At 39.6% G+C, this 14,248-nt stretch overlaps 1 protein-coding gene across 6 annotated transcripts in view; it reads right to left on the reverse strand.

Moving 5' to 3' along the window:
• The window catches only part of LOC117236792 (calmodulin-like), a 77,297-nt gene that overhangs the window by 12,095 nt on the left and 50,954 nt on the right, over positions 1 to 14,248 (reverse strand). For 5 of the 6 annotated variants that reach the window (XM_033500053.1, XM_033500055.1, XM_033500057.1 and 2 more), the window contains exon 4: positions 13,982 to 14,097. In XM_033500053.1, coding sequence (XP_033355944.1) covers positions 13,982 to 14,097 — 116 coding nt within the window. Of the gene's footprint in view, positions 1 to 10,544; positions 10,945 to 13,981; positions 14,098 to 14,248 lie in introns of those variants that run through there. The other variant, XM_033500052.1, reaches the window with a different exon arrangement.

A 14,248-nucleotide genomic window follows, 5' to 3' on the forward strand; every position in this document is an offset into this window, starting at 1 on the left:
ATTTGGATCGGAACGATCGATCCGATTGATTAATCCACGGTTGTTCATGATCGACTTTTTTCTGAGACGCCTCGATCAGCCGCGAAATTGGATACTTCAGCAACTAAACGAAAGGAAGAGATTGTGTTTCGGAAAATGGAAAAGTAGACATTGGTTTTCAATGCCTGGAATACACTGGAATCGTGGCAATAGACGTGTAAACTGTGCGTAATTAATCAATCGCCGATTAAGTCTGCGTTGCAAAGGTTAAGGACGATTAATCGCATACACGCTGTGACGCGCGTATCGCGTATTCTACGTCGACCCTCTTGAAACAATGTCACGGCTGAACGAGGCAGACTAACGAGGAAAAAATCTGTCGCTGATCGGGGCCGTTGCCAATTAGTTCTCTTTACAATTCACGATAATAAACTGGAATATTAAACAAATCGCAGAGAAACTAAACAGAGAAAACGAGAAAAAGAAATAACGCGACAAAAGGAACTGTGTCATATATATGCTAATGCAGAAGACGAAGATTAAAATAGCCGATTTTTCGTATCCAATTCACCCTATGATCTCTGATCTAAGATCGCCTTATGCTGTTCTCTCATGCATACGCTCGTTTGTCTCGCGCAAACGTGTACCAGCGACAGAATAAATCATGCCAGGCTCTTACCAGGCTACGAGCGAGATAACCAAATAAGTTCGTGAGCTTTATCGCGAATCCCGGACAAATCGTTGAAATTTGGCACGACCAGAGGCAGGTACGAGAGAAAATCGAAAAAAGGATTATAGAAGGGAATGGCAGTCGCTACTGCGATAAGATGATAATCGCGAGACGTTAGGACGTTGGGACGTGACGAACGTAATCGAGGCTGTAAGAGCATAAAGAATTTCCCAAGTGTCGGGCCATTCGCATCCGGAATATTAAGATTCGCTCCAATTCCTCGCACCCTTCGATTCCTTTCGTGATAACCAATTAGCCCATTGTTTCATCCTCTTCTTTCAAAGCATACACTTTGTGATATTAAAAGTGGCTCGCTTAAAAGGGCATATCTTTTCTATTAGCTGGGCGCGTACCTTTTCTATTTGCCTCGCGTAAATCCAATGAAAAGCCACTTTTGTCGATTAAGGAGCGATTACACCGTTAGTAAGGCGAGAAGATAACGTTTCTGGTTTTCTGCCGTGGTCGAAGAAACACCGTTGACTCACGATGGATGTTCGTTTTTGACGATGTTACAGTAGTCCTTTGCTGGTTTAAATTAACTTAAATTGGACTCTCTGTAGCTTTCAACTGACTCAAAGGGCGAGCTACGTACAATATTTGCATGCCAATACTCCTGGCACACGATCTGGATTTTTGACCCGTGACTCTCTTCTGTTCGTCGTAGATTTCTCCGGTTCACAGATTATTCCATTTTTCTTCCTATCGATGCGTGTTCCTTACAGACAATAAATTGTTTGTTCGGTGCAGCGATCTGCATATTCAACGACCTCTCAGATTTTGAACCTTGTTGCTTTTCGATTCGTTTGGATATTCTTTTCTGCAATTCGTTTATTCGTAGAAGCCACGCAAAAATTCTACTTGACATCGTAGAATTACAGATAATTAATTCGAACGTATCAAATTGTTTTACAAATTCGATATCGTTAACTGATAAAACTCATACCTCCCACGTGTAAATACCAATACATTTCCATTTTGAAATTTAATTTGTTCACGGTTGAATAACATCGATCGCGCAATGAATAACATACTCCATTAATTATATACGTTAAAACGATTCATATTTCACTACGCGAATTGACTCCCGGAACCGCGCAAAATACGGTTTGTATTTAACAAACAAAAGAAGAGGAAGAAGACCAACATTTCAGAATGCAGATCATGGAATATGGCGTTTGGCAAGAGATCGCCGTCGCGTTTTTTTTTCTTTCTCGATATTTTTGTCCTTGTTAGCTTTTCTCTAATGTTCGCCCTTTCGCCTCTTTTCCCTTCCTCAACGAACGTAATAAATCTTACTGGTCATTCGCTATACTCTCGATCGTTTTATCCCGTTCTTTCGAAGCTGTTTCTCGCTTTCATCCGCGCTTTTCACTTTTTTCTCTCGTGTTTTCCGGCTCTTTTTCCTTTCTTTCTCTTCCTCCCTTCCCTTTTTTTTTATTCGCCGGTGCCTGGCTACAATCCGGCTGCCGGCGCGCTCGCCAGGCCACGGAGATTAAAATATCGACTCGGGACACTGCGATACGTCGCGTCTGACCCCAATGCCGGCTCGCTAAACTCTTTAAGCGCGCGTTAGGCGATTTAAAGCGATCGAGGCGAAGCTTTCAACGCGAGTGACGGGTTGAATCGCTCTCTCACGCCGCCGAGCCAACGACTCCAAGCGCTTTCACACTGTCATCGTTTATTCTCCTACCATTGTTAATCGAATAATCAACGATAGGACGCGTGTAATGAAGCGTATTACGCACCTAGGGATTTCGATACGGTGTTTGTTCCTCGTCGTTATTAACATTCAATCGTTGATTTTCCAAGGGATATTTGATGCGCGATAAAACGAAGTTAATTAATTCGTATCGAATAAAGGCGGCCCACGATATATGTATACTTCCCACGATAAATATTCCGCCTCGCCTATTACGAAGCCAGATACTCAGCCTGACAACAAGCTTGATTTCCAGACAATATGATTGCCAACGAGACGATCGTCGATCATCGAATCTAAAACTAAATTAATTCCGCGTGGTAAAACGAGCAGGGAAAACGAGCACCGCGAGAAGTCATTAGCGCTCGATATTAAGCTGAAAATTCATTCGAATCAATTAAAAAATTTCGATAACTTTTACGATCGCGTAGGTCGAAGAGCTGGAAGAAAAGTCCACGCGTTAGTCTCCTCGTGGAGATAATTGCTTGAAAACGAGGCGAAAATTATTTTTTTAAATTTCAAGCGGCCGCGATCGTGAGTGGATACGAGAAGCTAAATGGAGCGGTAAAAGTGACCAGCGTCGGCCGATAGCGTGCGTCCGCGCGTAAGCACGTAATGGCTTCGAGAATGGAACGAAGAGAAGGAAGAGGAACGGGTCGTTAATAGCAAGACTGAGTGTAGGCCGCACGCAACGGCGAACAGGTCGTTCTCTGGATACCGCAAATTGCTTTGTTATATCTATGTACGTATGTATGTATGTATACATATATGTCTGTTCATAAGTATTAAGACGTTTATAAAAGGTTAAATTGTGTAATAAAATGAACGATTACTAGGGAATTATTAAAGTCTTTAACAAATCTCATTTGAAATCCTACGCTTTAAAGAACTCATGCACTCAATATTATAATAACACCAGTTACGTACAATTCGATTAAATTCCTTTTTTACCTATCTTTGTCGTGTCTTTCTTTAAGGGTTTCAGCCAATCTCGGCATTCATATCTATCGAGATATGTATAATTTTATGTGTTAGACTAGATTGATCGTGTAGTAGTGATATATGTATGTGAATACGAGTGTATGGAAATATGCGTGTGCACGGCACCTCGAAAACAAAGGAATGCTGTTCAGTTAACAGTGTGGTATGAAAGAAGGTGAGACCCGTGCAAGTAAGTATCGATGAATATCTTTGAAATCGTTTATCAAATAAATGTATAACTATTGTAATATAAATTCTAAGTGTAAATTTAGTGCTCCTATACCATTATTTCGGCAATTAAGATCCAAAATTCTCAACAGTATCACTGGTCTTCTTACTGGTATTTGTCGCTTTTTGATCCGACGAATTCTGTAAATGATTTTACATATTTAGTTTCCTGATAGACTAGATCAATTATTGCGTTCTTTACGAGACCAGTTGATGTCCTCTTGTGTATTTACGAACGGGAATTTATACGCGTGATACCGCAATGAAAACCATAACTTGGTTAAATGTACTGATATTCAACATCGAATAACGAATGAAATAATACTCGAGTTTTATCTGGCTGTGACAAATTGACCCCTGACCAGGGATGGTAATACGAGCCTCGTTAACGGACGAAAAGAGACGAATATTCCATGGAAATGGTATCGTATTCGAATTAATATGCAACGATTTCTTGGATAAACGGAAGAACAGAGGATGATTAAATTGATATCGCGGTGGTGATTTTTCTTACCGGATTCCAGCTTGAATATATGCATGAAGGATCATAGGGAGGACGACGAAGATTTTTTCCCTGATAATCGAGAAACGCTCGAGGAAATAGTATAAACGCAGCCGGCCAAGACGAAAAGGAAGGGAGAAAAAGGGAACGAGTGGAAACGGTTGGTTGGTGGAAAAAGAGAAGAAAGGGAAGACCAGGCAACAAAGGCCGCGAAATGGCTAGGAAAGTGTATGTAGACGGCAGGGCGGAAAGAAGAATGGTGCACGAAAACGACGGCAGGATGAATGTCCTTGTGGTCGAGCTGCGATGGTACAGTCATTAGAATGTATTGTGGCTCAACGGTTTGACACGCTCCCTTTTGCGACGCGCCGCTCCACATACCTCCGGTTCTCGTTCTCCAGAAAGTTTATCTCCGCCAAGGCCTTTTCACTTTTACGTATTGGCAGATGCACAGAATTGCGCTCCTCCTGCATATAAACCGGTCATTCTAATATACTAAATAATAGGTAGTAGAGCGCTATACTTTTTTTTATCTTTTGTGGACCGTGGCTCGGTCAGCTCTGCTGTAGAGTGGTGAGAATGCGTAGATGGTAAAGGCACTCGTGGATAACAGAGACAGACTATCAGACTATTTTCTAAATTTGATAGCTATTATAAGTTATTATAATCTTGGGTAATGATATAGCGGAATCGTAGAATTAATGGAGGGTAAAATTAGTTCCTTAACAATGAAGTACGGTTGTCAGATAAGTTTCTTTTGTTTTATAAGAAAATATCAGATTCACAATGTCTTTTGTTTTATGTTAGTTTATTGAGTTATGCACGATCATAATAATAGAAATAAAATGAAATAGATCATATCTAATTCAATAAAATAATATAAAACAGAAATTGTTGTGCATCTATTATCAGCTTATGAAACGAAAAAAACTTTTCGGACAACCTAATCCTTGGTGTTTCACGTCGAATGATCGTACTTCAATTGATAAAAACAAGATGCTGATATTCTAAATAATCTGTACATAATTTAGATAATGTTAGATAAATAATGTACAAATAATAATGAAAGCTTCATATCAATATCTTTCCGACGAGAATAAGTTGTCAATGTGGAGTCAACGTAATTTACATTTTATACGATATATTGAAATAAAACTTTATATTTGTATTGACATTTTCTTTCCGTTTTTTAGGTCGCATTTAGGTTTCGTAGGTCGCATTATTCTTTTTATACACAACAGATAAAACAAAATGTAGTGGTCTCGAGTGTATCCGAAGCTTAAAATATTAGTAGCCGCTACTACTTCTCAGTTTAATTTACGACTTCGCTATATCTCGACACGCAATACACAACTGCGATTGATTTATTTGAACAACAGTTGCCGGAATCGCAAATGATTCATTTGTCTCTGTCCGTCGAATATCAACAAATTGGGAACACTTTCTTGAGCAAAGGCGTACGAGAAACGGAGGACCTCTATTTCTGTTGCGACGTTGCATAGTTATATCGACGTTGTTTACATTACATTTTGGCAGTGCAATCAAGGAAATGGTAACTAACATGGGTTTGTTAAATTTCTTAGTCAAAGCTAACTAAGCACAGTTAATTCGTCCGATACTTGATGACACAATCTCCCGTTGTATTATGGCGAATCAATTCGTGACGATCTTTACTTTTAACCTGGTAGCCAACTAAAACCTTCTACAATCATGGAGTTAAGAGTTAATAAAGACGATTTGTTATATACTTGCAAATACATATAAACACAGCATCGTTTATTTGTAAGACAAATAAAACGTAAAAAATAAGGATCTCTGAATAACAGAATTATTATATCTCCAAGAGAGTGCTGATCCAAGTGACAATTTAACTTGTTCTTCCCGGTTAACAAGTTAGTGTTTGCGGAACAATCACAAGCAGACGAACTTCCGACAACGTTGATTCGCATTACACGAGCTATGTCTTCGTACAACTCGTGTAAACGGAAAATAAAGGCGAGTCTGTGTCTGGTAAGAATCCAAAGCTCGCCGCAGCCGACCGATGAATTCCCAGGTATTTTCTCAACAATTTTTCTTTCCTTTTGTTTGCGCCGTTATATCCGAAGATTACAAGCGTTTGCGAATCCTCGTTACCTCAAATTGAGGAAAAAACGGCTGCTTTACTCCATTCTACACTTGTTTCCTCCATTTCACCGAATATACTGCCACAGGAGGTGACAATTTTCGTTTCCCATTTTTTCAACTAAAACGCTTGTAATCGCACTAAATTCTCGTTTACGAATTGCACGTTGCACGCGCTTCGCAAACGAGACAAATTGCACGAAATATATTTCGGAATTATGGCTGGAACGTGTTGGAACGATGGAAACGCGGAGACTCAGGAGATCTTGCCATCGGCAAGATGAACGACAAACGGCCTTTAAAGCCGCCATCATAAGACGAAGTTAGTTCGGCGGAACGCGTATTGAGGTGGCTAAGCTCGTTCAACTAACTAATATGTACGATAACTGCGCGTGGGTGGTACATTATCGCTGCGCTGGAAATGAGGACGAATAGGTACGATCACGTGTCGAAAGTACGTTATCGACTTCTGGAACTCGAGCACATACGAGTCACACCAGGTGAAAAAAAAGGGGCGGAAAAGCGAACCGATCGACTCCTAGCTGCAGAAACGTATGTTCTAACGAATAGTCCGGAGAATGTATGTTTTCAAGGGAAACGCAATTCGTGATAAAAAGTTGTTTCAGTGGGATACGCTAGGATGTACTAATTGGATACTTATTCGTTGCAGTATCAGCTCATTCTAGCGTGCATCGAAGTGCATACGAACGTAATTCGTTCTAAACATTGTCTCTGTATCTAAATTAACATATATTATATTTTGTAGGTATGGAAAAATATTTCTGAATTCAGTATATACCGGTAAGTATTTCTAAATTGTTTCACAAACAAATATTTCTGATGTCGAATTGTCAAGGAACAAATAAAAAGTTGATCAGTTGGTGATCAAATTGTAGGATATGGATAAATTTAAATAGATAAATTTAATTTCGTTGTACACATAGTAAACATAGTACACATAGTAAAAGATAAGTGAATTAGATTAATAATCAAATAATGTTACGAACGATAAAAAAAACAGCAGATTGACAATTTAATAATCGTCATAGTTGGCGGCAGAATTCTTTATAAAATGAAAAAAGCGGTAGGATGGATAATAGGATTTTTCAGCATTCGTTGTATTATTCCACCGCATACGTATGCATATAACCCATCGTATATTTTGTGAAATGTTGTAGAATTCGTTACGACGCGGCATCTCTTACGAAAATAAAAATCATAATTAACAAATGCGCCTGGTGCTATACTTCCCGCGCGACATTGTCACGTACTACACGCCTTGCGTCGTATAAAATCCACGCAACCCAAATTCCATTCAATGCAATTATCATACTTATTGTAGCCGTATAACCAATTGTATAATAAACTAACAATGTAAGTGCATACATTCCGAATGCACTTCATTGTATTTTCTATCCATAGAATCAAACAGAATTTGACAGTAATCACGTAGTACTGTCGATGACGAAATATACGAGACCCTACGTTTGCAAATTACTGTGTTTAACGATATTATTTCTCATTAGGAATCTAATTTAAATGGTAACTTAATTCGCGTTGATTTCCATCTGGAAATCGCGTATCGACGATCGTCAAATCGTACACTACATACGATCAAAAAGTTTATTTTCTCTTCGAAGAATTTGATCGAATTATCTACGATACGTCGACGAAATCATGTACTTCCTCGATGGTACTTACATCGAAACTAACCCATTTGATACAAAACAATATAGACGTTTGCATTCCATAGAATAGTATTCGCTCTATGCAGTCACTTTGTTTTTGTTTTACGATCAAATTCACCGGGAATTCGACTCTACTCATTGAACGACCAGCCGTAAATTGTTCCACGAATTCAGCGATGTATACGCGATGGATTTAAACAATCCAAAAGAATCGAACGAAAAAAATGGTCACGAGATTGAATCGTATTACGCCGAAAGGACTAATGGACGTTCCCTTTGTACTACACGAAAGACCAGTGGTTCACCGCGGCTTTCGTTGCAGTACTTTTTCGAAGCTTGAAAGCTACCTTTTAGCTAACCATCGGACGAAAGATTCTTGGTAACTGGAGTAGCTGGCATTTTCTTCCAGTTACGCTTTCTTCGATTAGATTACTTTTCACGAACAAGGAACACCGTGTACTTTCTCTTCCGTGTTTATTTCTCCCGGTATGACGAATCGTTCGGCGCTTTAATTATTCATCGACACATCCGTCGAAGGTTTATTTGTGGCCTCGATATTGAAAGCGAATCTTAATACGGAAATCGATCGAGGGCGGTTCCATTAGCGCCATCCTCGGCGCGTTTCGCTTTCCAAAGGTGACGATAATTCCTCCTCCTCGACTTTATCAATTTCCCCGTTGAAAACTGACAAACCTGTTACACCCTGGTCAGCAGAAAACTTCTATTCGATTCAGTTAGCCTCAAAACGGATCATCTTTTCATACCTACGTTTAATCACCGTTTGATTGCGCGAGATTTTCAGTTAAAAAACGCCTACGATTTTTCGCTGAGTACTCGTTGAATTTCGCGTACATACGTAAATGAAAGTAGGTCGTTACACCACGCGGCATTCTTACTCATTGTCGCTCAAGATAAGCTCAGACCCGTTCCGAGAGGGCATTAAGCGTGCAACTGGAAAACTTGTGAAATCTCGCGTCTCAGATCCGCTAGATTACCGGAACGAAATTTCTCTCTCGTTCTCGGCTGCGAAACGAAATGAAAAGCGACAGCTGCACGAGAAAATCTTTATGTCGTATTTCGATTATTGTTATCTAATTTTCTCCGAGTAGAATAGGCTCGCAAAGATGTTACTCTTTGCCAGTAGAACTACATTTATTTCAAATGTATATATTGGAATGACATATTAGTTACTACTCGATCAACGCTTTCAACGCTAAGATGTTTCGTCGACGCGCGTTTATCGTACGCTGTTTACTTATTACGATGAAGCATGCGCCACGTTGCCAAAATTATTTGACAGTCAAAGTGCGAAAAACATGAAATTTTATGAATTCATCGCTTATAGCATATGTTATAGACATATGAATGGCAAATTATAGATTTTAGGCTTGAAATATATCTTTAGGCTTGAACACGACAAGTGATACATACCGTAAATCGAAGATTTATTTTGAAGCAACACAGCTTCAGGCACTAAAAATAATTTCGAATCGTTTTTCGAAATTCTTATATAAATTCATAGCGTCGAATTAAGTAAACTTGCGCCGATTAAAATTACATTTCCGAAAGTGGATTTCTATTATATGAACGAAATATCATAGATGGGGAAACTCGGAAAACTTCTACTATATAAACTCAAGTTTTATTGCAGTTTATCCCTTGATGAATTTATATCAAGTTTAGATAAACGGAGCTCTGCAGTATAAAAGAAAAAGTAGGCACGTGAAAGTAGTAGCGGCTGTCTACAGCAAGAATACAATGTTTGTGTAACAAATTGATAACAACTAGATAGAATGAAGTTTTGTGGACTGTAAAATCGATACAGGGAAACTTGTTGCTTTTGCAATTCTAACGATCAACAATGCCTCAACAAACTTGCAAACCTATAGTATACAAGATCTCAAACAGTTTTACCTGTAAAAACATATCCCATTATGGCTACGTTTAAAGCGCCATAATACAGCGTAATACACCGCATCGCATCGAAAAACAGCAGTTACATGTTTGCAAAACTGTTGTTTTAAGAATCAACAAGGGAGTAAATATTAGAAAGAGAAGAATATATCAGAAAAATATAATAGCTCGCAAAGTTATTCAAACATTTATAAATACCTTTTACAAATGTGTTACTTGTATTCGACATTTTTTTAATTTACTCATTTTTTTTTCTTTTGCTAATTTCATTAACACTGTAATAAGATTCAACAATTACGGTTATGTTGCTAAAGTTTGGAATAAATCTGGAAATCCACATAGAAGATATCTATAATCTACAAGATATCTAGTGCAAGCTTTTATTTTATAGAGATCACAGAGGTATTTATGTAGTCGATTATCCGATAATCCAATTATCAAATAAATAAAATAAAATTGATTATATCAACAAGCCTGAATATTTTCCAAACTGATTTCAAATTTTACCAGTGTAATCGTGACAGCTGTATCTCTCGTAGATAATGAAATATTAATAAATTTTATACGTATGATACGTACGTGAAAGTTTTCTATGATAAGTGTTCAGATACTTTCGTGAGCCGTACAATCAAGAAAATGAGAACAGCTCGCTCATAAGTTGGACCTATCCTCGAAACGAAACATTGTCGGGAAAATCTCTCGAAAAAACTATTCGAATGTGGCACACGCTTTCTTCATTAAGATAACGACAAACGAGGTGGGTGCACGGTACGAAACGTTAAACGGGGATTTGCAAGGACCAACGTAATCCCATCGGTTCGCTCTGAGTTTGATTACGTCACGCGCGGAGGAGACTGAAACTTTCTTCGTTTTCTCGTTGTCACCTTCTTTATTCGGTCGATGCGCGACCAACTTCTCTCGCGGCAGAGAAGAACGATGATGATCCGGAAGGATTCAGCTTGAATCTTGCAACCAGTGTCGCTCGCTTCGAATTCGGAGGCCGCCACGTTCCTGGCCAAGAACTTTCTAACCCGGCTACTATCCTCTTTGATCCTGACCGCTTTTGAGCTTTATCCAGCTCGTCAAGTATTCCCCCTGTCGCCTGAAATTATTATAAAGTGTGCACAGAGAGAGGAGAAAAGAGAAGCAGACCGAACGTAGTTTCAGCTGCGAGAAATTCTTCTTCAATTACTCCTGTGTTCGCCGTTTAGCGAAAAGAGAAGAAACCCGTTACGAAGTCAATGAAAGGAGGTCTCGTTGAGGAACGCGATTCATGGATTTCGTGGCACAAATGGGAAAACTTAGATTCGACGGAATTTTAAATTACTCGAAGCTGGACGCTTTGAGCCATTCCGTATTGCGCAATAGCCAAGAGGCTTCGTTGTCGAGACAAACTTGTTTAGACTTCAATTTATCAATTAGAACTTGGAAATGGACGCCTTTCCAGTCATCGTTCCGTTATTAACGCTATTTCGGGAAACGTTCGTTTCTTTTCGCGAATGTGGATTCATCGGATTAAAATATCTTCGTTTGATTCAAATCTGGACATTGAGGAGAATATATATATGCTCGTTCTAAATCACCGACGAACAGGTTGCAAATGTTTGCATGGTCCAAGAAACGACAGAGCATTAGAAACTCGTAGAGGGAAAGAACAAGCTGGTGAAAAATTGTTATTTCTTTTCGCTAGATGAGAATCGCGTTATTCTTTATATTTCCGTTTCTTCTTCCCTGTTTCTACATTTTATTCCATTTTTAGACAGTTTATTAAGAGCCACGATCGTGGATGACAATATCCAGTCGTATTATCGTTGTTTAAGTACAACCTATCGGTGTACCGTTTACTCTGCCGCACAAGGGAAGGATCTTCCGCAAACATCGAGAAAAACAACGAGACAAAGCGGAGTCGATAAAGATGCGACGGTCGTTTGGAAAAAAGCAACCCGCGTGTAAACAAGCGTCTCAGAGTAATAAAGCGGTGCGGTGTCTCGTGCAAATGTCACACGACATCGACGAATCTAATTTCTCCCGTCGAATGAAAAACTTCCACTTAATGCGCATCGTTACATAGCAGCTTAAAATCGCCGACATGTCGCGATGCTTTTCAAAGGATATAAAACACGAAGGAAAGCGAGTGTCTCGTCCGTCTCGCGACAAGCATCGTGAACACCAAAGAGGCATTTGCTATCCCGTTTCTTCGGATGTCTTTTGCGATCAAACAAGAGTCAAAGATTCGTTCGTTGGAACTAATTGCTTGAACCTTTTGAGATATTCGCGGACCCGTTGGCACAAAGTGAAATCTGTTATTTGTCAGTGGATCGCTTCGATAGCTTGATAATTCAATTATCCAACGATCAATAAATTCCTAGTCTCGTCTCTGTAGTTAATGATGCAACGATTAAGCTAACTAGGACAGTCAGCTTGCGGAAAATTTGAAGCATTAGCCGAAACTACTCTACCAAACTAACTCATTCGTAACATAGAAACGTTCTTCCAAAGAAGAGACATTCCAAAAATGGCAGCCGCCTACGCGTGGTATATTCGATGTCATTGGAACAAAGGTAGTCGGTTGCGCGTTCGTCGGACAAATTCGTGGCGCGCGTGCGAGAATTAATTGGAATTGGTCAGAACGGGAGGGAACGACACGGACGTGGCTTCTTTGTAGAACACTTGTGCAGTTGCTGCGCGCAAAAGCTTTGTGCCTTGGAACGAAATCTGTCGTTCGTTACTCGTTATCTGACAATTATTATTAACGTTTGTATTGAAGCATAGGTACGATACGCTTGACGGACCAGTTGAACGCAAACCGCGTCGTCGTTCTACGGGAACAAAGAGCCGCGTCCTCGATGTCGCGATCGACTTAACTGTTACAATCGTCGTGTTTTTTAACCTTCCTTTCGATGGATGGATTCAATTCCATGTAAGTGGAATAGAAAGCGGAGACTTTCGACAGATGCGATAATTCTGCGTTTCTTCGATTCGAGGACGATTCCTTCGACGGATCGTCGCGTATCGTTGCATCGTTATCGTTAACTCTCTTAGTTCCGAATAAATTTATGATAAATCGAAGATAGATGGAAAAAGATGATATCGTTCGATATGGAGAAAACGAGGAACTTGTGATTCGATAACGTTAAACGGATTTACGCTTCAACTCTCTCAGAAGCTAGCCACATTGACGTTACTTTACCGGAAGACAACAGACCGGTGTCAGCATCGAGCACGATTCAGCGCGTGAAGCTGTTCTCGTGATTTCCTTCTTGCAAGGATTTACATCTCCTAAGGGACCTGCTACTTTTCACGTAGAGACACTACGTTATGGTACATATATGCGCATGGGAATGTAAACTACCGGCATCATTGCTGCTTTATACGTATCTAGTCCGAGCGGACGTGTACCGAAAATTTCAGCGCCAGCAAACGCGAGACTCGAATCCGTACGTATCTCGTTCACTAGCAAAGACCCTGAGTTGATCAGGTAATTCGTACATAAATCGATTTCCTTGCTCTTGTACGTGATCATTCTAGTTTCAGCATCGGAAACCTAACAAGTTTTAATTATTTCGCTTAACATTGCACATTTGAACGTGTAAGATTTTGAGTTTAAATATCTTTAAATCTTTAAATTCTCCAACCTTCGATCTTTTGGATTTTCACATTTTTTTAATTCTCGATTATTTGAATTTGAATTTTTCTAAATTTTCAACTTCTTATCTTTACCTGCTAATTTTCATCAAAGTTCGAAATAATTATCAACCTGTCTATCGTTACGATTAACATTATCTCACACCTTCGTGCTCGACTAATAAATCTATTCCCTTGACGCTTCGCAATGAACACGCAGATTAATCTATCGATTTCCATCACTGTTCGTTAACTCCCGTGACTCTATATAATTTCAATAGGAAAATTCACGCTGTCAGAACACTTTGAAACGATCCATTGCAGATTGGCCGTGTGGAGAACGCAGCGGGTACACTCAAAACGATATCAAGCGATTGTTAAATAGTTAAATGAAACTGACTGGCCGTTCAGTGAAATCGTATCTGTACCGTGTATTCCATGCTGGCAATCACGTTGAAACAGCGTGGAGTGGAGATTCCAAGGAACAAAGGGAAAAAGATAAAAGGCAAACGTACCCGAAACGCATCCCTCAGCTCCTGCTCTTCCTGATCCTGATCGGTAGGAGCGGTTTCGCTCGCACCTATGTTGCTCACGATTTCCACGAACTCCTCGAAGCTGACATTTCCATCTCCTAAAATGACAAAAACAAAACGAACGCATCATGTACACCAACATCGTCTCATTCTTTTTTTTAGAGAATTTTTTTTTCGGCGTCAGCCAGCAACATGGCTACCATTTATTCTCAAACGCCGTTCTACTGGAATCTCTGCATTTTTCGTTTT

This window comes from Bombus vosnesenskii, unplaced genomic scaffold (genome assembly GCF_011952255.1).
Source record: "Bombus vosnesenskii isolate JDL3184/JDL3185 unplaced genomic scaffold, Bvos_JDL3184-5_v1.1 scf7180000013352, whole genome shotgun sequence".
In the NCBI taxonomy this organism is placed as follows: domain Eukaryota; kingdom Metazoa; phylum Arthropoda; class Insecta; order Hymenoptera; family Apidae; genus Bombus; species Bombus vosnesenskii.